Source organism: Panicum hallii, chromosome 9 (assembly GCF_002211085.1).
Source record: "Panicum hallii strain FIL2 chromosome 9, PHallii_v3.1, whole genome shotgun sequence".
NCBI lineage: Eukaryota > Viridiplantae > Streptophyta > Magnoliopsida > Poales > Poaceae > Panicum > Panicum hallii.
Window position 1 is genome coordinate 33,081,918 of NC_038050.1, and position 26,835 is coordinate 33,108,752.

At 45.8% G+C, this 26,835-nt stretch overlaps 2 protein-coding genes and 1 long non-coding RNA gene across 3 annotated transcripts; all 3 read left to right on the forward strand.

The window, feature by feature from the left end:
- The first annotated feature begins 4,110 nt into the window (after positions 1-4,110).
- Positions 4,111-7,492, forward strand: LOC112873005 (sucrose transport protein SUT3-like). Its single transcript, XM_025936035.1, has 7 exons — positions 4,111-4,251; positions 5,505-5,570; positions 5,771-5,869; positions 5,985-6,049; positions 6,143-6,995; positions 7,112-7,175; positions 7,275-7,492. The coding sequence occupies exons 1-7, from the start codon at positions 4,111-4,113 to the stop codon at positions 7,490-7,492; spliced, it is 1,506 nt and encodes a 501-aa protein (XP_025791820.1).
- Positions 7,493-12,123: 4,631 nt separating this feature from the next.
- Positions 12,124-12,876, forward strand: LOC112873781. Its single transcript, XR_003224821.1, has 3 exons — positions 12,124-12,344; positions 12,452-12,615; positions 12,703-12,876. It is a non-coding gene; the product is annotated as an uncharacterized LOC112873781 (long non-coding RNA).
- Positions 12,877-24,230: 11,354 nt separating this feature from the next.
- LOC112873006 lies at positions 24,231-26,316 on the forward strand. The gene is made up of 4 exons (XM_025936036.1): positions 24,231-24,272; positions 24,340-24,754; positions 24,904-25,031; positions 26,313-26,316. The coding sequence occupies exons 1-4, from the start codon at positions 24,232-24,234 to the stop codon at positions 26,314-26,316; spliced, it is 588 nt and encodes a 195-aa protein (XP_025791821.1). The 5' UTR covers position 24,231.
- The last annotated feature ends 519 nt before the right edge of the window (positions 26,317-26,835 follow it).

Below are 26,835 nucleotides of genomic sequence, written 5' to 3' on the forward strand. Positions count from 1 at the left end.
TAGGTGGCACGGCAACCGGGCCAACAACTTCACCCGCAATGGGAAACCCGAGCAGGTACGACACGTCCTGCAATGTGGGGGCCATCTCCCCGCACGGCAAGTGGAACGTGTGTGTCTCCGGACGCTACCTGTCCGCCAACACCGCAAGTAGAGAGCGGCCCAGCTGCATCCGCTTCTTGGCGCCACCGTCTTGGCCGTCGCCGGCCTGAAGCACACGTGCGAGTGGCAGAAAACCAGCCTCACATAACCTGTATATTTTGCATTGTGGTTACAATTGTTGTACAAGCTATACATTAGTTCCGTAAAAAAATACAAAGTATCACCTGTCAAGCCAGCGGTCTTCCAGGTGCAACAACTCCTTTACTACATGAGGGCGCAACTCGTGAAGCTCCTGCCCCTCCACCGCTGCCAGTACGACCTGTACCGTTCGTCGGTGTTCGCGTCAAGGAGCTCCGGTGTCTGTGCCATATCTGCCTGAAAAATATAAGTACCGTAAGACATATTCCTACAAACAATTGAAAATACTAAAAACTCCTTAAAATATAACTACCCTAAGAAATATTCCTAAAAACTATTGAAAATACTAAAAACTCATCAAAATATAACTACCCTAAGAAATATTCCTAAAAACTATTGAAAATACTAAAAACTCATCAAAATATAACTACCCTAAGAAATATTCCTAAAAACTATTAAAAATACTAAAAACTATTCAAAATATAACTACCCTAAGAAATATATCTAAAAACTATTGAATTACTAAAAACTATTCAAAATATAACTACCCTAAGAAATATTCCTAAAAACTATTGAAAATACTAAAAACTATTCAAAACACAACTACCCTAAGAAATATATATAAAAACTATTAAAATTACTAAAAACTATTTAAAATATAACTACCCTAAGAACTATATCTAAAAACTATTGAAAATACTAAAAACTATTTATAATAGAACTACCCTAACAAATATTTCTAAAAGCTATTGAAAATACTGAAAACTATTCAAAATATAACTAGCCTAAGAAATATATCTGAAAACTATTGAAATTATAAAAACTATTCAAAATATAACTACCCTAAGAAATATATCTAAAAACTATTAAAAATACTAAAAACTATTTAAAATAGAACTACCCTAACAAATATTTCTAAAAGCTATTGAAAATACTGAAAACTATTCTACGTATAACTACCCTAACAAATATTCGTAAAAAAAATTGATAATTATACGACTATAACGAGAATATACCTCCAAACCGATGTGTGATAGGGCTTCGCCGCTTCCTCTCCTCTCCTCTCTTCCTCTCCTCTCTTTCTTTTTTTGTTGATTTTTGCTGAATATTATGAAAATTAGGGGTGGGTGGGGGGCTTAAATAGTGGGGGGGGGGGTGACGTCCCGCCCCTTGGGAGGGCGGGATGCCCCTCGGGGGAACCTCCCGCCCGTTGGACGGGCGGGATGCGGCGTCAGGGGTCTCTTCGCGAATAAGAAAAGTTTTCTTTCACGAAGAGGTCCATCCCGGGGGCCTGAGAAAAATTTTTGACCCCCCGCCCATTGGATGGGCGGGATATCGCCTCCCGCCCGTTGATCTGGCGGGAGTCGCCCATTTTTCAAATTGTTCCAAACCGTCACCTTTTTTTGAATTTAAATTTTTTTAACCCTTTTTTTTAAAAAAAAACTCGAACCTGACTATAGGCAGGGCTGCCAGGGAACTCTACTAAGGCTTGGTCTGTGGCCCATGCATGCAGCCAAGGCAAAATGGCCCAAGGAGTCAACAAGGCCTGCTCCACTGGATTAAAACACAATAGAGTGGACGGGTGAACATATTGGTCCTCATCGTCTCAGCCTACCAGGAACGTCATGCTTCACCGCTGATCAACGAGGATATTTTTTTCGAAACACATAAAAAAGAGATATTCATATACACATTCATACACTCTGGTCTCCGGTGGCCGCGTGGGGACACGCTCAACTGCGTCCTTGCCCGTGTGATAGGCTTCACGCACGAGCATGCAAGTGCGCTGCCAGTTCCCGGCCACATGCGCGCGCGCTTGTGGCTGCTGATGTCTCTCTCTACCCTGAATAATCGAGCTTCAGGCCAGCGAAAGCTGACCGGACTCCGGGTACGTGAAGCCTCGTAGCCCTATTTTTGCTAGGTCCTAGCATGTGTTTGCTTCAGCTTCACTGGTATTAGCTTCTGTAGAACACCATTCAGTATTATAGTAGATTAGTGTATTCTACTTCATTACTTATGTACTCTCTCCGTATTAAAATATTTGTTGCTGTTGACTTTTTCTTATATATCGCCGTTAATTTTTTCTTATAACTTTGACCATTCATTTTATTCAAAAATTTACTGTAAACATATAAAAAATTAAATCATGCTTAAAATATCTATAATAGTAAAGCATATCACAAACAAAGTAGATGATATTTACATAATTTTTTGAATAAGACGAATGGTCAAAGTTATAAAAACAGTCAATCACCATAAATATTTTGATACAGAGGTAGTAGTTGCCTATTTGTGTTGTGTAGTATTGGTACTACTGCTTGCTTGCTGTCGCTAGAGTACGGCGCTTCTACCGGTTAATGTGATTGTGAGCTTCTGCTGCCTATTTTATATGCTTATTTCCATTTAATATTTCTTTACAAATTTGACAAGATAAATTTTCAATGTTGGTTTACTGGCTGTGAATGACGTTTTGTCCAAATGGTTCGAGAAATTATGAGCACAATGACACGAACTATAATTATTATTAATTATTTGTATTAAGGGCCCTGCTTTTCTATTTCACCCCAGGCCCCAAAAATTTCAGAACCGGCCCTGCATACACCTACTCATATAAATATATGTATGCAATTCTACCTCTATGAGCCCATTTGAAAGATTAAGCCGGCATATCTGGAGATTGACAGTCACCACATGTATCTCGATGTTGATAGGCACATCGCTTGCCGTTGAAAGAACAACTGTAGTTAAATTCTAAAATAAATTTTAAAAATTATGAGCACTCATTTCAAGTCTAGAATTTAAATAGACAAGTTCCACCACAAGTAAGCTTACTAGCTGAGCTATGCTCAGCTATGCTTAGTTCGCATTCTTTGGCAGCTATCTTAGTTCGCATTCTATGGTGGATATCAATGACAAGTGAGTTACCTTACTCCAGTTAATTAATGACGCGCTTCCAGGTTATGTACGCAGTTTGATCCATCAAACAAAATAGTGATATTGATTACAAAGTTGGAGGCCAGGCTGTTGTTTTGTCATCCATGTGAGTAAAAATAGGAGGGCAAGGCTTTAGGGCTTCACTTCGAAGATTTCGTAGCTTGACGTTTCTAAATCTAGTTGATTTTTTTCTAATGTGTTGATTTTAAGTCTTGAAGAACTGAGTCAAATTTCATTGTTGGTATGGTTGACTTCAAAGTTGGTCATGTAGTTATCAAAAACAAAAAGAAAAGTTGTTCATGTGATGAGTTCAAATTAAGAATGTCGGCCTCAAAATTCTTTTTGTTATATATGAGTTCAAAGCCACAGCCAAAGTTCAAGTCAATTGGATTTGTCGTTTAACGGATTTATTTTAAGTTGAAAGCCTCGTTTGCCCACGCGGCACAGAAAAAAAGAAGGAAAAAAAGGAGAATTAACTAATTTGTTATATATTTATGCATCTAATAAATATTTTGAATACTCTCATAACTTGGAGAGCAAACCCCTCATCCAAGACATTCCAAGCGATGCTGTCAAAATGAGGTGACCATGCATCTCCAGAATTAACTGAGTAGTATTATCCAGAAATTTGGATGTTGCCTAAAATAGAAACAGGCTAGGACAGCAAAACGACGTATGCTCAAAAGTTAAAACAAGGAGACCTCTTTCGCTGTGGCCGCGTAGCACAGGGCAACGCGGCCCCACGTGTCAGCCACCCCACCTCGCTTCTATCGCCGGCCTTTAAGCTCCTTGCGCCTCCTGCTCCTGGTTTCCCTCCGTTACATGCGTCCACAGACACTCGTCTCCTCGTCTTCCTCCGCTTCCATCCGTCTCCACAGGTCTTCCTCGATCTATCTCCCCCTTGGGCTAGGCTACAGTACTAGATCATCGATCGGGTCGATGGCCGACGACACGGAGGGCTCCGGCGGCGGCAAGCAGCCGCAGATCAGCCTGGTGGGGCTGTTCCTCGCATGCATGGTCGCCGGCGGCGTGCAGTACGGTTGGGCGCTGCAGCTCTCCCTCCTCACACCCTACGTCCAGGTACGCATATATGTGTGCTGCATGCTTGTAGCAGATGAGCATGACCATGCATCTGTAACTTTGTTATTTTTTCCCCTCCATCATGCTTGTTCTTTTGTTATCTGAACTTTTTTGTTCTGTTTCTTGAATCTCCTTGTGGCGTGGAAAGATTATTCCTTTGTTTTATGATAAACCAAATAATGTGCATTTGTTTATATCAACTTCTTCAAGAGCGAGGTGTTTTTTTTTCTCGAATATGCAGAAGAGCTGAGTACCTTTGTATTAAGATAGAAATAAAAATATTTTTTAGACAACGCACTATGCTAAGTGGTTGACCGTTAAGTCTGGTAAAATTTGAAGAAATTGTGCAGTGCTTGTCATCTTTAATTTGTGTCCAATTTACATTTTTGTACTCAAAGCTTTCTTAAATCTTACCTCCAAAATTGTTTTCCTTTAATGTTTTCTTTTTCTCCCAATTTGGTAGTAGCATCATTTGCTTGAGGCATTTCCTTACAAAATGGTTTTACATAACACATTCGTTAATAATTCCTAGATGGATATCCCTCATAAAAACAAACCTCGAATATGACCTCACTGCATGATATATGATATCAAACATTAGCAAACCATTCATGTTACCGTAAAATTAACTACACTTTGGATAAGCTTCTCTCTTAAGCAATACCATACGCTTGCTACTTGGTGAACTGACATATGGCTGTATACCACAATGTATATCTTAATGTAGTGTTGTTTGCCATCTAATTTTTTAAAAATAGACAGTAATGGTACATAGGCTGGGGTTCTACTTTTTGAGGGTATATTAATGATTTATTCTATAAATTACTGCTAGTAGTAGTAATACACTAGACATAGCATAGATGCACTGTGTTGAACGTTATTTCAATCCTAGAGTGAGCGTTAACTGAGTGAAACAAGTTCCATTTCTGCTGACTGTAGCATACTCCATTCTGCTGACTGGAGTAACGAAACCAGATAACCATGAAAGGTCAACTTGGACAAAAAGGACAAACATTTCTGTCAAATCAAAATAGTAAATATGTGCCAAATGTTCCTGAATAGAAACTGTAGGCCCTGACAGACGTGCAATGTATAGTTTTACTTTTACACCTAAACTAGGGAGCATCTTTTGCGAACTTTCAGAATTTTCTAGGAAACTGAGAACTAATGTTTTTTTTGTTTTGAATCAGTATTTGCATATGATAAAACTGATTTTTTCTAACTATTTCAATTCTTTCTACCCTATTTGCAAGACACTGGGAATTCCTCATGCTCTTACTTCAGTCATGTGGCTCTGTGGACCAATTGCTGGCTTACTTGTGAGTATACCTGCGTGATGCAGCGATTAATTCTTTCTTGTCTTAATTTGTGCTTAGAAATAATGTTGATAGCTAGATATATGCTGCCTTAATTCAAGTGATATTGCATTGTATTTACAAGCAAGAAATTAATTTCACCAATCTCTAGCATTAGGAATTACTATTAATAATTTCAAGTCATCGCCGATCGCATCACGCAGGTGCAACCCTGCGTCGGCCTGTACAGTGACAAATGCACCTCCAAGCTTGGGAGGCGGAGGCCATTCATCTTTACAGGATGCGTCATCATCTGTATATCAGTGAGAGCTAATTAAAAGCACATGAATCATCTCTTGTTCTTTTACTACTCATAAACCGTCTGCCCCTGGTGCGGCATTGCTCCTGATCAAGAGCTGAGATTGATCCGATCCACAGGTGATCATCATCGGGTTCTCGTCCGACATCGGGTACGCTCTCGGTGACACCAAGGAAGACTGCACGTAAGCTGCTCGATCCAGACATTTATCTATGTCGTAGCCATGGATGTGTTGATATGCTAATCGACTCGGCTGGAAATGGGATGATGAGCGCAGGGTTTACACGGGGAAGCGGCTGCACGCTGCGGCGTTCTTCGTCATGGGGTTCTGGCTGCTGGACTTCTCCAACAACACCGTGCAGGGCCCGGCGCGCGCGCTCATGGCCGACCTAGCGGGCAGCCACGGCCCCAGCGCGGCGAACGCCATCTTCGTGTCGTGGATGGCGATCGGGAACATCCTGGGCTACTCCTCCGGCTCCACCAACAACTGGCACAAGTGGTTCCCGTTCCTGCAGACCAGGGCGTGCTGCGAGGCCTGCGCCAACCTCAAGGCTGCCTTCCTGGTGTCCGTGGTGTTCTTGGGCCTCTCCACGGTGGTCACCATGATCTTCGCCAACGAGGTGCCGCTGGACCCGGTGGTGGCCAAGCAGCAGAGCGAGGGGCAGGCGTCGGGGCCGCTGGCCGTGTTCAAGGGCCTCAAGAACCTGCCCCCGGGCATGCCGCAGGTGCTCATCGTCACCGGCCTCACGTGGCTCTCGTGGTTCCCCTTCATCCTCTTCGACACCGACTGGATGGGCCGCGAGATGTACCACGGGAGGCCCGACGGGAGCCCCAACGAGGTCGCCAACTTCCAGGAGGGCGTCCGCCAGGGTGCATTCGGCCTGCTGCTCAACTCCGTCGTCCTCGGATTCAGCTCCTTCCTCATCGAGCCCATGTGCCGGAAGCTCACCGCCAAGGTGGTCTGGGTCATGAGCAGCTTCATCGTCTGCATCGCGATGGCCATGGTCACCGTCCTCAGCTCCTGGTCTCTCGGTGACATCGGTGGTAACGTGCAGGACGCCGCCGCCGTCGACAAGGGCCTCAAGAGCGCCGCGCTCGCCCTCTTCGTCGCACTCGGGTTCCCCTTCGCGGTAAGCTATGCTCATCAGTCATCACTGGAGCCTTCTGCTGCTTCACGTACGTTTCGATTCAGAAGCAGCTCACGCCCTCTCTGGTTGGTGCATGGTGCTTGATCATGCGGGTGCAGGTCCTGTGCAGTGTTCCGTTCGCCGTGACGGCGCAGCTGGCGGCAAGCAAGGGCGGTGGGCAGGGTGAGTCCCTTGCTTGCTGATGATCTTTACTGCCGAGCTCCCAAGAATTTCCATGATTGATCCGGACCCTGCGCTGAACTTGTGTCCGTGCATGTGCAGGGCTGTGCACGGGGGTCCTCAACATCTCCATCGTGGTGCCGCAGATGATCATCGCCGTTGGCTCCGGTCCATGGGACGAGCTGTTCGGGAAGGGCAACATCCCTGCGTTCGGGGTAGCCTCCGTGTTCGCCTTCACCTCCGCCGTTGCAGGCATCTTCATGCTGCCCAAGCTATCCAAGACCAGTTTCAAGTCTGTCTCCATGGGAGGAGGTCACTGATCATAACTCTAGCTGGACATGGTAATAACTACTCCGCAGAGAGCGTCTTTTGCGCACCTTAATCCCTTGATTAGTGGCTGACGATTCAGTTAACCGCAGTGATCAGTTAATAGGTACAGGTTCGCAGGTAGTACTTGTGTGATGGTTTCAGTCTGACGAGCACCCTTGATACTAATAGGTACATTTGGTGAATACAAGTTGTTTAGCATTTGCTTTAATTTGGCAACCCTAGCAATAGCTCTAATAAGTATATTACTCTGATTGTGTAGAGTAGTTCAAATGTTGGTGGTTTGAAAGTTTTCACCGTCTTTGTTGTCAGTTTTATGTTGCATACAATTGAACTTTGCAGATGAAATGAGGCACATTTGGAGCATACCAATTGCAACTACTTCAATCCATCATTTGAAATTGCCAACGAGCTTGCGTGCACATGGCACTCCTTGCTACCTATGACAATTATGTTCTGATTAGTGGGATACACAAAACAATAGAACTTAGGTGAAGAAAGAATTTAAAACCTTTGAGGATGACAGATTAGTTTGGGCTTCATGGTGTGCAGTTTGTTTAAGCGGAGAAGATCATGGCCCATTTCCCAAAAAAATAAAATTGGGCCAGCCAAACATGCAGGATTCCAAACAGGAAAAAAGTCCATATTTCAACCTCCAACTATCACGTTTGTCTGATTTTCATCCTCGAACTGCAAAACCAGACATCCTACTTCCTCAACTGTTCAAAACCGGACGAAATATCCCCCTAACCCAAACCACCCTAGTTTTGATCCGACATGGCAGATGGATTTGGCAAATCATCAAATAACAGTAGAGCCCACGTATCAAACTTATCTTCTCCACCTTCTCCACCATGCCGACGATGCCTCCTGCTCTGTCCCAGCACCACCTCCGACACCTCCCGCTCCATCCCCGGCCCCGCCTCTGGGAATGCCACCTGCGATAGCAAGGTGGGGGAGCCGCAGAACAAGATGGGGGCATGGAGGAGGAGATAGATTCAATTAGAGGAGAGGTGGGGTTCGTCGAGGTGGTCATGGCGGCGGCGGCTAGGTCAGCCATGGCTAGTGCCGCTCGGCCCTTCTCAACAGATCTGCAACCGCTGCCTACCCCTTTCCTGCCTCCCTTGCCGTAGGTCAAGCCGCCACCAACGGGGATGGTCGCAGCGACGGTGAGGCGAGGAGCCAGATGAGCAATTGATTCCTCCATGGATCCGGTACAGTCTAGAACTTGTATTATCTATGAGATGTTGAGGAGCTTGGTCACCGCCCACAGACCGCCCCATACCCCTGCCGCCGGTGAGCATGAAGGAGTGGAGGCTCACCCCGTGGCTCTACCCCTCTCTCCTCGCTGCCACCCGCGCAAGCTGCTGGTCGTCGCCCTAGTGCCCTACCCCTCCTTCGCCCCTCGAGCAAGCGGCCGAGCTGTGGCCCTGCCCTTTTCTATCCTCGCCACTTGCATGAGGTGGTCAATGGCTGTTGCGGCCTCCCGGAGAATTGGGGATTGGGGAATTCCAGGGAGAGAGAAAGAGGTCGGTCAATTTTGATGACTCAACGAGGAGTACCACACGGATAGGTGACGTGGACCAAAACCAGTAAGGATTTGGGTTGAGGGTGTATCTTGTCCAGTTTTAAATAGTTGAGAGTGTAGGATGTCTGGTTTTGCAGCTCGAGGATGAAAATTGGACGGGCGTGATAGTTGGAGGTTGAAATATGAACTTTTCCCTATTTTTTTGGTACAATGCCACTAAAGGACTTGCCATGGATTCCCTAAGGAAAACTTGATGACTTCATTAGGGAAGTGCATTATTTTGTAGAAATGCCAGAAACTATGCTGCCTCTTACCCCTGGGCCTTAGAACATGGCATGTAAAATTGAGGCTGCTGTCAAGACAAGCTACAACATGATATTTGCATCCAAATTGCACTAACATAGCTCTGCGCGGTAGTTGATTCCAACGATCGAACTCGCAGTTACCTCCAATCCATCGCTCAACACATGAACTGCCCAATTCCCCTCCCTCTCCTCCTCCCACCAACTCCTGCCATATACTAGTCACTAGCTAGTATGGTTTATGGATAGATGCATGGTTTCTCCAGCTCTATCCCAACACACGTCATGGCATTCTATTCTACCACGCAGGTCCTAAATAGGTTTTCCACCTTTGTCCTGCCCACTCCAACAATATTGGATCCTCGGTAGAACTACATGAGTTGTCTACCATCGATTTTTTTATTTTTTAACCTATTTTAAATAACAATTTAAGATTAAACCGTTCAGGTTTTTATTTGCATTGGATAGACCTTTTGGCCGCGACAATGGCTTTCTACCGCGCTGGCACACGCAGCATACCCAAACCGGTTACCACGTGAAAAAAAAACTCTGGACAGGTTAATCATAAAATATTATTTAAAAAAGTTAAAAATAGAAAAAATTCTCTACCACCATCCAACATACCCATTGACTGCAATCCTCTCCGTTCCGGTCAATATTTTTTGGTTACATAAAGTGAAGTGAAGTAGTTAGGTACAGAGGCCACGCAGTCTGCAAGGAGTGGCTCCATTAGGTCTAAATCATAGCTTGTACGTCCAAAACAAGTGATCCAAATCATATCAAATGCAAATAATATTAAAATTCTAGATATAGAATAATTTTAGGGCATCCAAATAAACGACAACTGACTGTCTCAAAAATGCGCGGTCCGGATCATTGATGAGAAGGAGGCGAAGAAAATCAGTTCTACAGGACGCATCGATGACGTATCAGACAAAGCACCGGATGATCTGGTACTACTGACGGTGCCTTCGGTGCAAGCGTCATTTGATCATACAAAGAGCATGTCTCGAGTTATGTCGGTGCAATTTAGATGGATACAAACTGCCTCTCCATTTGTCGCACAACTGCCATGTCCCCACTTTCCATAAAAAGCTGAACCGGCCCTCTGCCTTCCCTATTCTCCCCCCAAAACATCCCATTGCGTGACCGGGGTTTTCTTCCCCTTCCATTGCCGGCGCATCCCTTCTTCCCCTCTCATCGCCGACCTCATCCTTCTTCCCCTCCAATTGCCTGCGCATCCCTTCCCCTCCCATCGCTTGCATTGCGACGATGGGTCGTTTGCACCGCAACCACAATTCCCGGAGGCAGCCGCGCAACGCATTTAATTTGGTTGCTTCTCGTTGAGTCCGCCCCCGGGCCCGTTGTCCACCCAAGGCCCCTCATCCAGCAGGGGGCTAAATCGCCTCACCTCCATCCAGACGCCGCCGCGCACCATGGACTTGGACGACGACGTCATGCCCGAGGCTCCAGATGCGCCACCAGGCTTTGAAGAAACCGCTGGCCACCCCAGGAACATAGGAGCAGGAGCGGGAGCCTCAGCATTACGCATCAGGGAGGTGAGCCACACCCTTCCCCCATCTCCATTGTCTTGAGATTGAATAGGGGCCCAGGATTAATGTGTGCGTGCTTAAATCGTACGTAGCAAGATTTTTAGAACTGATTTTACTTGAGGATTAATGTTGCCTGTAGTGGGGTAGAGGGAGGAGTGTGCTATTATTTTTAGTTTGGATGTTAGCATGTTCATATGTGTTGTCTTGATTGAATCGGTGGTGGAATATCGGGGATTAAATGCTTGATTGGATGATCAAATTGAAATGTAGGCCCTGTTTGACTGCATTCTTGATGGCATGAGCAAATGCTTGATTGGCATGCATGGTTGATTAGGAATTAAGGATAACTCCTGTTTGACCGCATGCTTGTTTGGGTGAACAAATGCTTGACTGCATGCTTGATTGGCATGCAATAAGTTCATTATGGGTGACATGCTTGACTGCATGCTTCTAATTATATGTCATATTGATCCAATAATACTGATTGTCATATGGAAGGTTGATTGTTCCAATTCCCAACCATTGGCTGATTGAACCCTTGTGGAGGTTGGGAACTGGTAAGTGTGTGCTGCTTTTGTCTGTTTACTATTTCCTGAAGGTCTGCTCTTGTCTGTTTACTATTTAGCTGAAGGTCACAAAATATCAAGTCAGTTCAGGGTATGCTGGGTTCTATTTTTTTGATTTCAGTAATTCTAAGTTATAGTCCCCCAGTCACTGATCGGACTAGAAACACTAGCTTCAGAGTTCAGAACTACTGATCTATCTGATGTATTTATATACTCATACTATAGTTCCGTTTTTGGTTTTCTTCACAAACCAAGGTGAACTGCTCATGTTCTTATGCTCTACAGCCCTGCAGATAAATTCTAGGTGAAATTTGGTTATCTCATCTATACAGATAGATGTTTATTACTTCTTGCATTCCTTTTATCCTATTAATATAAATTTTAGAACAATGCCACATGATTGGGTCAAAGAACATAATTGTGTGTGAGGAGCACAATGTAATGATTCCTGAAAACATGATGAGAATGTTTGTCATGTCTCTGGTTGAACCTTTTTGATCCTTTTGAAGAGTGCAGTGGCTGTGGACTTTCAAGTTCATCAGTCGGAGAACACGCAGTAAGAACACGCCCTCGGTGTCAACCGCTTGGTCTGTGGAGATGGTTAAGGGGGCGAGGAGCAAGAGCAGGCACCTGCAGCAGGATCGTGAGCCGGAACAGGAATTGGATTCCTGGGAGGATGTGTGCTTCATCTGTAGGGTTGGCGGCCATCTCATGCTCTGCGACTTCAGGTTTATCTCCCTTCGCTCCAGTGGTGGGAAGGCTTACATTTTTGTGTTCTTGATTATTTTTCACGGGTAATAACTTTGTTCTTGCTTCTCCCGGTGGCTGTTGCAAAGCGTACCACATTGAATGCTTAGGAAAACATGATGTCAATTCTAAAGAATTGTTTATTTGTGGTGAGAAAGAGTATTCATTTGTGGGGAGCATATAATTTATCATTTAATTTATTGCCAAGATCATCAACAGCCAGTTGTTCTAATTTTGACTCAACTAAACATGGCAGAATATCATGCATGCTCGGTGTGCTTAGAGTGTCCGCACCACTACTGTGTGTGTTGTCCTCGATCCTTCTATGAAGCTTGCAGAAAAGGCGTGTACTTTCAAATGATCAAAGGGACAAATGGACTCCGCGGTAGCTGTTTTGAGTTGGTAGTGGCAAAGGAGAAGGTTTAGTTCGTTTCAGCACTGTTTCATCTTTTTTCTTCACCCCCACTATATGTACATGTATTGAGTTGCTTCAACTCTGTTTTCTAGGAGGATCTTGATCCCAGAGACCTGGTGCTATTCATGGATTAATGTACACTTTTTGAGAAGGATGGCTTGGACATCAGTACATTCAGAAGTTATGGGATTCATTTCATGTTCTACTTGATGAACAAGGATCACGTGTCCTTCGATGATCTTCATGAAGCATGCCTTGGTTTGTGACACGACTGAAAACTGTTTTCACTAGACATCTAGCATGTCCCTTTTCTTTTCTAAATGTCTACTATCTTCAGTAGATTCGTAGTCACTGAATTCAGCATGCCTTGTTTAAGAACATTTTGATGACAATGTTTGGTACTACAAAGATCCTCAAGATGATACGCAAGGGCCTTTTTCAATGGATAATCTACTGAAGTGGAAGAAAGCATGCTTCATTCATAAGGATGTTGAAGTCTGGAAAAGTGGGCACCGTGGCATTCCGCTCTCAACTGTGCTTCAGTTGTTTGGTTATTTTTAAACATGTGTTATGTGCTACTTACTTTAGCGTGTGTATGGCTAAGTAAGACTAATGTAATGAAAAAATATCTATGGAGTTGTGGAACTTCCCTGGAAAATTATTTGGATCATGAATATTGCACCAGTTTGCTTTAGTTGAATGTTCTTACGTCTGCTGTTATGTGGTCATGTCTGCAAACTAAGAAATGAATTGTATTTTCAGGGTGCGGTGTGGAAAGGATGCGTTTTATCATCAGGCTACTTTTATTGTCCATCTTTTCCTGACAGTCATGTTGCCACGTTGATTTTACCGACACATAGCTCGATTTTAGCTAATTAGTACTTATAGGAGTAAGAGATGTTGTACTCCATATCGTAGGCTTCTAGTACTAGAGTAAGGTAACACTGTAGGGAAAAAAAAAGAGTGTGAAAAGAAACATTCTCATAATAAAGCAACACGGTAGGAAAATAGTGTCAGTCCAGCTGTTCTTTGAGTTGAGCCTTCATTAGTACTATTGGGCTAGACGCCTAGGGCCACTTTATAAAAGAACATCCTATCCCAGCTAAGCCTGTTGGACCGAATTCCTACCACCGGTCCGCGGGTTCTTCCCTTTCTCACCAGCACATGTCATCTTCTCTATTTGCTTTTCTCTCAGCCTCTCTCTCCCCCATCTTCCCTATCTGCTTCTCTCTCTCCTTCTCTCGCCCCCCTCCCCCAACCACGATCTAGACCGCTAGCAAATGAAGTAAAGTAATCAAACTAGAATGAAGAAAACCAACTCCCGAGAGCAGCATAGGATTGGAGGGTGAGGGGGGAAGCAGATGATCCAAAATAACCAAAATAAAGAGGAAACACAATAATGTGTTCTCCATTGCATGACAAAATGATTTTCAGCTAAGATGGTAAAACAACGATAAGAACCATGTCGATTCTATGTCAGTTCGACGGTCAGTGGCTGCTGCGAGAAGAAACAAATGCGCTCCTGCCTAATCATGCAATCCTCGCTACAAAACACGCACGATTGTTCTTTACAGTTCTGCATTCAAGTTCTTCATAGTTCTTCATTCACAAATAATTATACCCATAATCAAAGGCAACCAAACTAAGCATCCTATAATCAAAGGCAACCAAACTAAGCATCCTATCTTCTCCTTTTCTTCTGTTTCACTTTTTCTTGCCCGTATCTCATTAATCTATGGAGACAGCTCCACAATATTTTCTTGTGGAAAAGAAGGTGCACTAGTTTTGAGGCCTTGTATTCATTCACCTTGGCCTGCGAATTGAAATAAAAAGGAGTTAATGCAGGTTGTGCACAGTAACATAAGAATGGTTTCTACTTCTGCTTTGTCACATGACAATGCATTGATAGTTAGGACTGAATATGCATAGATCTTTCTGACAGGATGAGCTGATACCAATTTTAGAGGCCAAGATTTAGGAGTACGCTAACCGGGGACTTCATGATTGTGGGCTTTTGATATCCATTGTACTTCTCAAGGCAAAGCATAGATGCTAAGGCACTGTCTTTGGACTTGGCATTGAAATAAATAATTGACACCCTTATTTTGGACTGGGTGGAAAATGGCGAGATGTAGCCGCATTGCATAAAGGCTTTGTGTACCTGCTTCACGAATGTTTCACAGAGTCCTTAATCTGATCGTTGCTTAATTTCGAGTTGTTGCAATGAAAGATAGAGATCTGGCCTTTTGCTTTAATATCGACAAAAAACACAAATCATTCTTCATGGTGAAGGATAGAACATGCTAGCTGCAAAAACTAACATGTATTAGAATGATGAGTGTATTATCATTAGAATACTGCACCACTTACAATTCTCTGCAGTATTTCTTTTCCTTGCGTGTGTTTGACTTCCTCATCAAGCTCTTTCACAATCTCTTGCACAACTCCTTCGCCGGTCTGCACTCCAAAACTATCAGACAATGCTTCTAACTGACAGCCAAAGCTATGTTTCTTGCAGAAAAGTTACCAGGTCTTGTGGTGGAATAATGGTTCTTGCTTTGTTGTAGCCTTTAATCAGATCATCATACTTGAAGCATTGGATGAATGCATTGATATTGCTCAGGGCACTGTCACCTTTCTCAAAGCACTTCACCAACTCACCCCCTCCATCACGGTAGTCCCGCCCACATTCAATACCAGAAGATCATTGCTTCGCTAATTAAAAACATGTATGAATATCAGTCAGTTACTCAATTAAAACAACTCTCAAGAAACTATAATCATCCATAAACTTACAAGTTTGCTTTGATAAGTTTGTAGACCTTATGAATCTTTTTATGAGGCACGAACGTATGTTCTTCAAAATTTATGGCAGGAATATACTTGGTATTAGGAACATTCCTCCTCTTGCCAATCGGTACTGCTGGTGTCTTTGTTCTTGATGACTGGGGGAAACAGTCATCGTCATGATGGTCATCAAACTGTGGTGCTGGTGTCCGTACTCCTATGCTTCCATCCACAGGAGAGTCTTCCTGATTACTGCCTGAAGTGCCTTTGTTGCTGTCTGCTAGTGAGCAATCACCCTTCTCTGCATCTACGACATTAAGTTCATTTTTCTATTATTTTCTGGACATTTAGAACAATTCTTTAGGTCATCCTGGTTACTGACTAAATCACGATTCTTTTGATTGTCCTCTTCTGTGCCATCGTTGCTGTGCACCGATGGGGAATCATCCTTCTTTTCTTGAGGTTTGACTAGATCATCACCTCTTCTAAAATTCCCATGAGACACAAAACCCTCATCCTCGTCTATGTCAATTGTAATTTCATCGACTGCTCTACGTGCAGGGTTTTTTCTGTTCATCCTATGGTAGAGGAGGTCCATAGAAAGCTCCTTTCAGAACATCAACACCTTTTCCTGCATTTTTGAGGCATAAATCATTTGTTCTAGAATTTGAATAGAACAAAACTTGAAAACCACAAGGCTCAATGTTTACCCTTGGATATCTCCATCTCCTTGAACCCTTGGATATATAACAAAACATGGAAGCAACAATCACAGCTGCAATAATTGCAATAATCATTCAGTGATAACCTCATAATTTGAGGTGTAAAAGAATTGATTGATAATTTCAGCGCTAAAAAAGGTGAATATCTACTAGTATTCAGTTAAATAAACATTGACTACAATTTAAGTGTCATCCACTTACTTGTTATTTTGACGCTGAACCTCTGGTGTTTCCACACACTACGCCAAAACAGCAAATAGGAGCAAGCAATCTGAGACAAGCCTCTAAGGGCACGTCTCAGATTACAGAAAGAGAGTCGAGCTAAAAATGCGGGCGCGGCGCTGTGGTGTGGGGGAGACAAATGCGAGACGCGCCGTGGGAGGGCACGTCTCCGATCATTTTGAGATCTGAGATGCGCCTTAACCTGGCTCGTCTCGCATTTATTCCCACCTCAATGCGCCGTGGGAGGGCTTGAAAGCAATGCGAGACGAGCCTTAGTAAGGCGCGTCTCTCTAATGAGAGACGCGCCTTACTAAGGCTCGTCTCGCATTGATCCAAAAAGGGGTACGAAAAAGCTGTCGTAAAGTTTCGTCGTGGGGCGCGTCTGTAGCGTACAATACAATTACATTACACGTACATGGAATCAATCCCTTGAAACCGAACGAACATTCCATTACATTGTCTCAAATATGAATAATGTCACAATACATTACAATGTCTAGGCTAAATCCAGCAATTATTATTACATCGACATCAATTATTACATAGATATTAAATCAGGCATTGGAGCTGGCTTAGGAGCGCTAGCAGCTTCGCGAGCTGAATCAACGTCCTGCCCCCTGTTTGCGTTGTTGTTCCCCGAGACACAGCAGTTTACGGTGACTGCACAGTCGCTGCAGGGGAGGCAGCCGCCGAAGCAGCTAAACAGCTTCGTCAAGCTCGGAAATTTCATCCTGGACCAGCTCGTGTTTCGTGGGTTTCGTGAGACAATAGAAATCGATAGGTGACCACCAGTACAGCAAACAAAGAGAAGCTTCCTCCGTGGGTTTGCTGATGCCGATTCAGGCAGAATGCGACGATTACAACAAATACCTGCAACAATGGGGGATGTCTGTGGTGAAGGGCATTGTGGTCCCCGTGTCGCAGATCTACAGCTGGTGGTGGAGAAGCCCGGGGATGTTGGTGGTGAAGGGAGCTGTGTTCCCCGTGTCGCAGATCTGCGGCTGGTGGTGGAGAAGCCCGCTGGAGGAGGCGCCGCAGATCTGCCGGTGTCGACCGCCGTGGTCTCCGAAGCGGTGCAGTCCGGGAGCGCGGCGGTCTCGGAGGATGCGCCGAAAATGTTGATGCCGAGCGCCGCGGTCTCCGGCACGCTGGGGAGGGGGATTTTGGTGGTGGCGAGGTCCTCGGTCTCCGGGACGCTGGGGAGGGGGATTTCAGCCGTGGTCATCTCGTTCAGCAGTACATCTCGTGTATAATTTTCTGTCGATAAATAGCCGGGACGCGTCTCGCTTTACTTTACTGAGACAAATGGGAGACGAGCCACTGGAAAGTGCGTCTCAGATCGTGCAGATGGGAGACGCGCCATTGGATGGAACGTCTCAGATCATGCGGGCTCGAGTTCGACATCGGCCAGGCGCTCGCCGTCTCGCTTTACAAATGGGAGACGAGCCACTGGAAAGCGCGTCTCAGATCATGCAGATGGGAGACGCGCCATTGGATGGATCGTCTCAGATCATGCGGATGGGAGACGCGCCACTGGATGGCGCGTCTCAGATCATGCTTGCATTTTTTCCCACCTCAGACAAGACCTGCCTGGGGGTCTGGAGGTCCGAACAAGCTGTCCGAACTTGCAGTCTGATACTTTGGTGGTGCGGCTGGGTGGATCTGGGGAAAGTGGTGCTGACGGATGTGCGGCTGGGTGGATCTGCCGCGGCGGGCGGTGGAGATCTCGTGGGGAGCGTGTCGCGGCGGGCGGCTGGAGCACGATCGTGCCTCTTCTTGCTGTCGTGTGTCGCGGGGGCAGTGGCAAGGTACCTCCGACATGATATCGATTATTTTGGGCCAATAAAATTTAGCGCAACTCTAGATCTAAATGACCGTCGTACTTGATATTTTTTCTAGCACATGATATCATGTCATTTGCCATCTAACAATATTTGACTTAAACACTAGTTGTGCATGGCCTCAAACTATGAGAATCCTAACGTTTTGATTTCATATTCTATATAGATGTCGTATCGGCGTTGGATGTATGGTCCACGCCTTTGCAAGGAGTTTATGGATGGTGTTGAAGCCTTCATTAAGAACGCGAAGAAAGATATGGTGGACAATGGTATACAGTATCTCTATTGCCCATGCAAAAATTGCAAAAATGAGAAGCGATATCTTCAAGAGCACGTGTTGAAATCACACTTGATCAAACGTGGATTCATGGAGGATTATCGATGTTGGAATAAACACGGTGAAGAAGGACTTAATGAAGCAGAGAGTAGGGATTCCTATGTGGAGAGGGAGGTCCATAGCGTTGTTGAAGAAGAGGACGACGATGTGGATGAGGCGGATATACTAGGGTTGAGCAATGCCGACATCATGGAACAGGTAGTACTCAAACCCGGCCCCATAATAAAGCTTACAATTAGTATAATAAGGTCGTGCTAATATGACTTTTCATGTCTGGCTTGACAGGTTGATAACATAGAGGAGATGGTTTGCAATGCTGACAGACACGGCGACGATGAGTTCAAAGGAGGCGAATTCGGAAAGTACAAGAGGATGATCGAAGACTCTAAGAAACCTTTCTATCCTGGTTGTGGATTGAAATACTCAAGGCTATTTGCGATGGTGAAGCTTTTCCAGTTGAAAGCAATCCACGGATGGAGTGATGGCAGTTTCAAGGAGTTGTTAGCACTCCTTAAGGACATGCTTCCACAAGGCAACACCGTCCCTGAGACCGTTTACGAGGCCAAACAGATTATCTGCCCGTTGGGATTGGAGGTGGAAAAGATCCATGCGTGCAAGAATGATTGCATTCTCTATCGTGGCTCGAATTATCAGGACCTTGAGAAGTGCCCTGTTTGTGGACTCGGTCGATTCAACCGTAGAAAAGATGGTGGTGATGATGAGGACTGCAACAGAACAAAGGGCGGACCTAAAAAGGTGTTTTGGTACTTTCCAATTGTTCCACGATTGGTGCGCTGGTTTGCAAACAAAAAGGAGTCAGAATTGTTGCGATGGCACAAGGAGAAGCATAAGGTGGACGGGTTGATAAGACATCCTGCTGATGCCACACAATGGCGGAACATAGATTTGCGATATCCTAAATTTGCGGAAGATCCGAGGAATATTAGGATTGCAATGAGCATAGATGGCATGAACCCATTCATGAACAATAGCACACATAGCACCTGGCCAATTGTTCTGACAATATACAACCTTCCGCCTTGGTTGTGTAACAAACGGAAGTACATTATGCTGTCGGGCTTGATACCGGGGCCACATCAACCTGGGAATGACATCGACACTTATTTCAGTCCTTTGGTTGACGATCTGAAGTTGCTGTGGTGTGAAGGAGTGGATGTCTGGGATGAGTACAAGCGTGAGTACTTTCAGCTTCGAGCCATTTTGTTCGCGACTATCAGTGACTCTCCAGCGGCACGGAACTTGTCCGGACAGAGCAAGAAAGTAGGTTGCGGGTGCCCACATTGTTTGAGAGAGACAGACTCTGAGTACTTGAGTGAGTCAAAAAAAATAGTGTACATGGGACATAGACGCTACCTTGGAATGAAACACCCGTTCCGGAACATGTGTGATCACTTCAACGGTAAGGCCGAGAAGAGGCGTCCTCCTCCGCATTTCTCAGGTCATGATGTCTACGAAATGGTTAAGAATGTCCATGTTGTCCTCGGTAAGCGGAAAGGAGAGAAGAAAGGCAAGAGGGGCAAGAAGGTCGTTGTTGAAGAAGATGACATGTGGAAGAAGCAGTCGATTTTCTGGGAGCTACCGTATTGGAAGGACTTAGACGTCCGTCACTCTATTGATGTGATGCACGTGGAGAAGAATGTCTGTGAGAGCCTTCTCGGCACATTGCTTAACATGGACGGAAAAACGAAAGATCACGCACATGCACGAGCTGATCTGAAGAAAATGAAAATTAGAGAAGAGTTGTGGCTCAATGATGACTCCGTTAAAGGAATGGAGCTGCCCACATCATGCATCACCCTTTCAAAGAATGAGAAGAAGGAGTTTTGCGAGTTCTTGAAAAGTGTGAAAGTTCCAACTGGCTACTCAACCAACGTCTCGAAGCTTGTATCAATGCCTGATCTAAAGCTATCTCCCGGCATAAAGTCTCATGATTACCATGTATTGCTGACGCAGATGATTGCCGTAGAAATTCGGAATATCCTACCGGTCAATGTTCGGGAGGCTATTATGAACCTTTACTTTTTCTTTAATGAAATTGGTCAAAAGGTTCTAAGTGAAGAAGATCTTGAGTCATTGGAAAAGAAGCACTATGAAACTTTGTGCGTTCTTGAGATGTATTTTCCACCTGCCTTTTTCGATATCAGCCTTCATTTCACGGGCCATCTTATCAAGGAGATAAAGCTACTTGGTCCTGTGTTCCTTCACCAGATGTATGCGTACGAGAGATTCAACGGCATCTTGAAGTCACTAGTAAGAAATCGAGCTTTCCCCGAGGGCAGCATGGTACAAGGATATTGTACAGAGGAAGCCATTGAGTGGGCTCTAAACTACGCTGACCCGAGTAACCCGGTTGGTGTTCCCAAGTCTCGTCATGAGGGGAGGCTCACAGGCACGGGGACGATCGGGAAGAAGGCTATAATTCCAGATCGAGATTTATTTCATAGGGCTCATTTCCACGTGTTGCAACAAATGGACATTGTGTCTGAGTACTTCGATGAGCACAAGGAGCTGTTGCTTAGAGAGAATCCTCTACACAGTGAATCATGGTTAGCAAAGGAACACATGAACAAATTCTGTGGTTGGCTCCGGAATCGAATTTCACGATCAGATACTCCTATAAGTGAACAACTCAAAATTTTGGCTCTTGGTCCTATATTCACCGTTATGACATACCAAGGGTATGACATAAATGGATACACGTTCTACACCGAACGACAAGATAAGAAAAGCATGTATCAGAATAGTGGTGTACGTGTTGATGCTTACGATGTTAACGGAGAGGACAAAACTGCGTACTATGGTCAAATACAAGAGATATGGGAGCTTGACTTTCACGGTTTTAAAATTGCTCTTTTCCGTTGCAATTGGATTGATGCAAATAGAGGTGTACAAAAAGACAAGTACGGGTTCGTTAGTGTCGATCTTAGCCGTCACGGATACAAGACGGACCCTTTCGTCCTCGCACAACATGTGGCTCAAGTGTTCTATGTTTCCGACATCACAAACAAAAGACTCAAGGTGGTTATACCTGGAAAACGGCGAATCGTCGGTGTTGAGAATGCGGTCGACGAGGAAGAGTTCGATCAGTTTGATGAGATACCTCCTTTCGCCACCTCAATGATCAAGCCAAGAATACCATCGGCCAACGAAACTCCCTACTTGCGCAACGACCATAAAGAAAAAGTCAAGAATTTCAAAAAACCAAGGGAACAACGGAAAGTAGCAAAATGATTGGGCACACAATGTATATTAATTGTTCCTTTGTCAAGTATGGGAATTGTGTGACTTTAATTGTTCCTTTGTGAAATATGGTAAAAGTGTGACTTTAATTGTGCCTTTGTGAGATATGATAATGTGTGAATATTTTTGAAGTACGAATTCATATTTGTGAGATATGAATATGTGTGAATTTTCAGTTCCAGAACTGAATGGTTGTGACTTTAATTGTTCTGGACATTCAGTTCTGGAACTGAACAACAAAGGTGAGACGCGCGTTACCTACGGCGCGTCGCTCATATAACAATGCTCGACGAGCCGTAGGTAACGCGCGTCGCTCATAAAACCTACTCCGGGAGGAACCCAGGGACCCTGGGGCACTTGTGCCTAAAGAGAGAAAACAAAAAAAAGTTACCCCGGTTGGGGGTCCGGGGCCACCGGGCTCAACCCGCAGGGTACCACGAACAGATTGAACGGGTTCGACCGGCAAGGGAGCCCTCGGGCCCCAGACCCACACCGCCAGCATGGGCAAAGAGAGGAAACTGCGGCTCAAAGGTACATGTATTGTAAATTCGAAACGTCGAAGACTGCCCAAGCTTATAAGCTGGACGCACTCGCCTTGCGTTGGCGAGGTGGGACAAAATCCCCTCCCAACGCGCGCCTGATCAGGCAACCATCTCGGGGGCATCAAAGGCGAGGCGCGCGTTACCTACGGCTCGTCGCGCATATCATGATGCGCGACGCGCCGTAGGTAACGCGGGTCGCGCATAAGTCCACGAACAGATTGAACGGGTGAGCCCTCGGGGCCCAGTCCCACACCAATGCGCGACGGGCCGTGGGTACCGCGCGTCGCGCATTCCCCGGTATCTGCAATTATTTTTTCCGGTTCTAAGGGGTTCCGGGCAGAACCTAGAGGGTCCGGGCGGAAAACACTTGTCCCTAAAGAGAGAAAACAAAAAAAAGTTACCCCGGTTGGGGGTCCGGGGCCACCGTGCTCAACCCGCAGGGTACCATGAACAGATTGAACGGGTTCGACTGGCAAGGGAGCCCTCGGGCCCGAGACCCACACCGCCAGCATGGGCAAAGAGAGGAAACTGCGGCTCAAAGGTACATGTATTGTAAATTCGAAACAGCGAAGACCGCCCAAGCTTATAAGCTGGACGTACTCGCCTTGCGTTGGCGAGGTGGGACAAAATCCCCTCCCAACGCGCGCCTGATCAGGCAACCATCTCGGGGCATCAAAGGCGAGACGCGCGTTACCTACGGCTCGTCGCGCATATCATGATGCGCGACGCGCCGTAGGTAACGCGGGTCGCGCATAAGTCCACGAACAGATTGAACGGGTGAGCCCTCGGGGCCCAGTCCCACACCAATGCGCGACGGGCCGTGGGTACCGCGCGTCGCGCATTCCCCGGTTAGAACGCGCCGCTCGGCCTTCTTGGGACTTAGGTCAAATTTTCAAGTCGTTCACACCCGTTCTCTGCTCCCCGCCGCCGCGCCGTCCTCTCGCGTCGCCCGTCGTCGTTGAGCCAGACCGTCACTCCCTCACGGCCGTCGTCCCCGGCCCCGCAGCGCCGCTCCGCGCTATCGGCGCCCCCCGGGCCCGAGCTCCCGTCCCCGCGAGTGCCGCCGCCGTCGAGCCTTCCCCGAGCCGTCGCGCCGTCGTCCCCGGCCCCGCAGCGCCGCCCCAAGCCACCGTAGCGTCGTCCACTGCCGCCGTAGGTGAACTTTCCCCCTTTCTAATTAGTCAGTGTTCATACCCTACATATGGATGTGTGAGGCAAGAAACATCTTCCATGGACACACATAGTATGTTTTGCTACACAGAATTGAAAACAAATCAAATTATCAAGAGCAAAAAGAGACCAACCTAGCCAAATAAAAAAAAAGAGCGGTTAATGACCAAAGATTAAGTCATATATTTCAAAAAATGGAGATTACTTTGCGAGAATATGTATCACTAAAGCATTAAGCATGTCTAGGCCTAGGTATGGGATTCATGCGGTTACTCTATGGTTGTATCTGATTCGTAGCGTTTACTCTATGGTTGTATCTGTTTTTTTTTCTTTCTCGTGTAGCACGATATCCAGTGGTCCGGACAGTGTGCAGCAAGCTGCAGGCAGTGAGGACAGTGTGCAGCAACCTACAGATGACAGAGCATCATCAGGACGGCCGGCACGGTCACAGTCAGGAGCTAGCACGTCTGGTGCTGGCAGAAAGAAAAGGTCACAGACAAGGTGGCCATCAGATGTGAAAAGTTGTGGCCGGCTCAATTCTGAGGCAGCACCCGAAGACCCGTCAATCTTGGTGAGATTAGCACGGGTTTGTGGCCTCACTGCCCGGCAAAGGGTGCCACTCACCTTGGAACATTTCGATGACTTGTCTTGGGACGACAAAAAGAGAATCTTCGAAAACAATATTCAACCCTATGTTGAATATCCGATAGAGTTGCACGATAAGGCTACGAAGCATGCTATGAAGATCATCTCTAAAGCCTGGAGGAGCTACAAGAACAAGTAAAGTGTTGTCACTTACTATTGTCATTTACTAACATTTTTTCATTATCTACTGTCACTTATGCAGATTTATTGTTTTGTCGTGCAGGCTTTTAAAGTGTTGGAAGAAGAAAGAGAACCCTTTTGACAAGTATGCGGACTTGACCAAAGAAGCCTGGGACGAGCTTGTTGAAAAGTGGAATACTCCCGAGTTCCAACATTCAAGTGAGTATTTTCGGGGTCTCCGAGCGCGGAACGAGCTTGACCACCACCTTGGCTCAGCGGGATATGCTGGAAAGCAACGCAAGTGGGAGCAGGAGGATGAGATGCTGGCAGAGAGGGGCATTGAGAATCCCTATGAATCGTTTGAGGGACGGCTGGCACCATTTATGCGTGCTAGGTCAAAGCTCACGGAGGATGGCAATATCAATTTCTACAGCACGAGCGCTGAGGAAGTTGCTCAAAGGGCTTTGATAGAGAGTAGCCAAGGTTCAAATGAAGGAGTGAGGGAGTTTGATGCGCTCACCAGGGCTTTGGGAACCTGTGAGCAACGGGGTCGTGTCCGTGGTGTTTCCAGTCAGTTGACCTGGAAGGAGGGTTCCCTGAACACAAAGGCAGATACCGGAAGCGGACTCGAGACTCCTCATCAAAGGTTGACATAGATGAGATCAAAAAGCAGGTGAAGATGGAGATGTATGGAGAGCTAAAGACTGATATCGAGTCTCAGGTGACGGTGAAGATGTTTGGAAAGCTAAAGACCATCTTCGAGTCTCAGGGATTGTCATTCCCTGATTTGCTGGGGAGTACGATGAGTGAAGAGAGAAGGGACAGCTTCGCTTGTACTGCAGCGGGTGCTTCTCAGAGTAGAGGACAGAGAGGGCAATTGTGCCTACATCAGTGGAGCCGGATACGATAGATGGCTTGGCTCGTCCGACCCGATGCAGTATTCTCGTGCAGCTGGTCGGAGATTCATCTTTCATGGAGGTCGGGAACGGGCTTGTGTATCCCGGTATGTCCCAGCTTGAAGGTGTCCAGGTCAGTGCATTGGTCTTTGCCTCTCTTTTCTTTCTCCTATTTCTTTTTGTTTTTTTTTCTTTTGGTATGTACAACTTGCTTGAGATTTAAAGGCTTTGTTGTTGTTGTTGTTGTTGTTGCAGGTCAGGGCTGATTGTGCTGTGGTCAAGATTGACTACGTGCATGAGTTTGCTAAGAATATCAAGCTGGAGGTGCCACCAGATGACATGACCACCACTTTGCGGGATGCAGTTGCGAGAAGGTTCAGTGGCGGAGAGCTGGTATTCATATTGATCCAGCAGATGCAGATTCAGTACCGACCAGTCAACCTCAGCCACAGAGTGCTGCAGTGCCACCGACGTTTTCTGAGCCATGCCCACAGCTGCCGGATACACGGGAAGCGTTACCGGATCCGCATCCTCCTGTCCCTACTCAGCCTCAGGTTACCCCCCCTCCACCTGTTCCGACAGAGCCAGCTATCGCTCCCAAGAAGCCAAGCAAGGCTAATCCTGTGAGGAAGAAGCAGAGTAGGCCGATGGCGACGAAGCGGGAGATCTCAGAGGGTAAGAAAAAGGTGGAGCGGATAAAACAACCGGTCACAAGGGCTTACACTTCTGAGAATCCAAAGTACAGGGTTGGAAAGGCCTTGCTTAGTGTCTCTGAGCTTCGGGCAGCAGGTCAATATTGTGTGGACCTGCACAACTACTACATGCAAAATGTCAATCAAGCCGAGGAAATCATGGTGTCATTCGAAGAGCGGCACTTTCTGCAGCTTGAGGGCAAAGGCAACATCTTATTGTTGCCTGGAGCGATTTGTTCGACCTTTTCAACCTCGACGCTTGGATCTTCTCTCATTCGTGCTTTGCATTGTAAGTCGATTAAGACTTGTTTCCATTTCAATGCATTGATATACGTTCAACAATTAAGTCGTTTCTATTTCAATTCATATGGATCGTGTAGGCACATGCAACAAGAACAAGGAATCGAACCGGAAAGAAATGTGGTACATTGACCCACAGCTGATGACGGTGACATTTATGAATTCAGATAGAGATAGCTTGGTCAGGTGCGCACATGCAACAATTAAACTTGTTTTCATTTCAACTTGTAGCCACATGTAGTCACTTGTTTCCATTTAACACATGTAACCGCTTGTTTCCATTTCAACTTGGTTGGTACATGGTGAAGTGCATGCGAGTACATGCTGACAAGGAGTACATTGTGGTGCCGTACACCCAGGCAACCATTGGGTTACACTCATCATCAATGTCAGGAGCAAGCAAGTCTTCTACCTTGACTCGAGCATTCCATCAGATGAGTCGGGCGCGCCTCAGATACGTGATTATTCTCTAGTCATCTCAATCCTTGACGAGTAAGTTTGTTGTTTGCTTTAGTTTTTATCATTTGCCCATTTCAGAAGCATTTGTAAATATAACATCCGGATGTCTGTGTTTAGGTCTCTTGACAGGCATCTTAGGGCCAAAGAAGGATACAAAGAGCAACGTCAAGCTGCGTTTACACATCACACCGCGTGGACGGTAACTACTATAACTAAATCGCTTTACTATTA

Coding starts and splice junctions, on each gene's coding strand:
- LOC112873005 (XM_025936035.1), top strand. CDS start 4,111: ATGGCCGACGACACGGAGGGCTCCGGCGGCGGCAAGCAGCCGCAGATC. Junction 5,571..5,770: donor GACCAATTGCTGGCTTACTT/GTGAGTATACCT, acceptor CGCATCACGCAG/GTGCAACCCTGCGTCGGCCT. Junction 6,996..7,111: donor CACTCGGGTTCCCCTTCGCG/GTAAGCTATGCT, acceptor ATGCGGGTGCAG/GTCCTGTGCAGTGTTCCGTT.
- LOC112873006 (XM_025936036.1), top strand. CDS start 24,232: ATGAAGATCATCTCTAAAGCCTGGAGGAGCTACAAGAACAA. Junction 24,273..24,339: donor TGGAGGAGCTACAAGAACAA/GTAAAGTGTTGT, acceptor TCACTTATGCAG/ATTTATTGTTTTGTCGTGCA. Junction 24,755..24,903: donor GCCAAGGTTCAAATGAAGGA/GTGAGGGAGTTT, acceptor TCCTCATCAAAG/GTTGACATAGATGAGATCAA.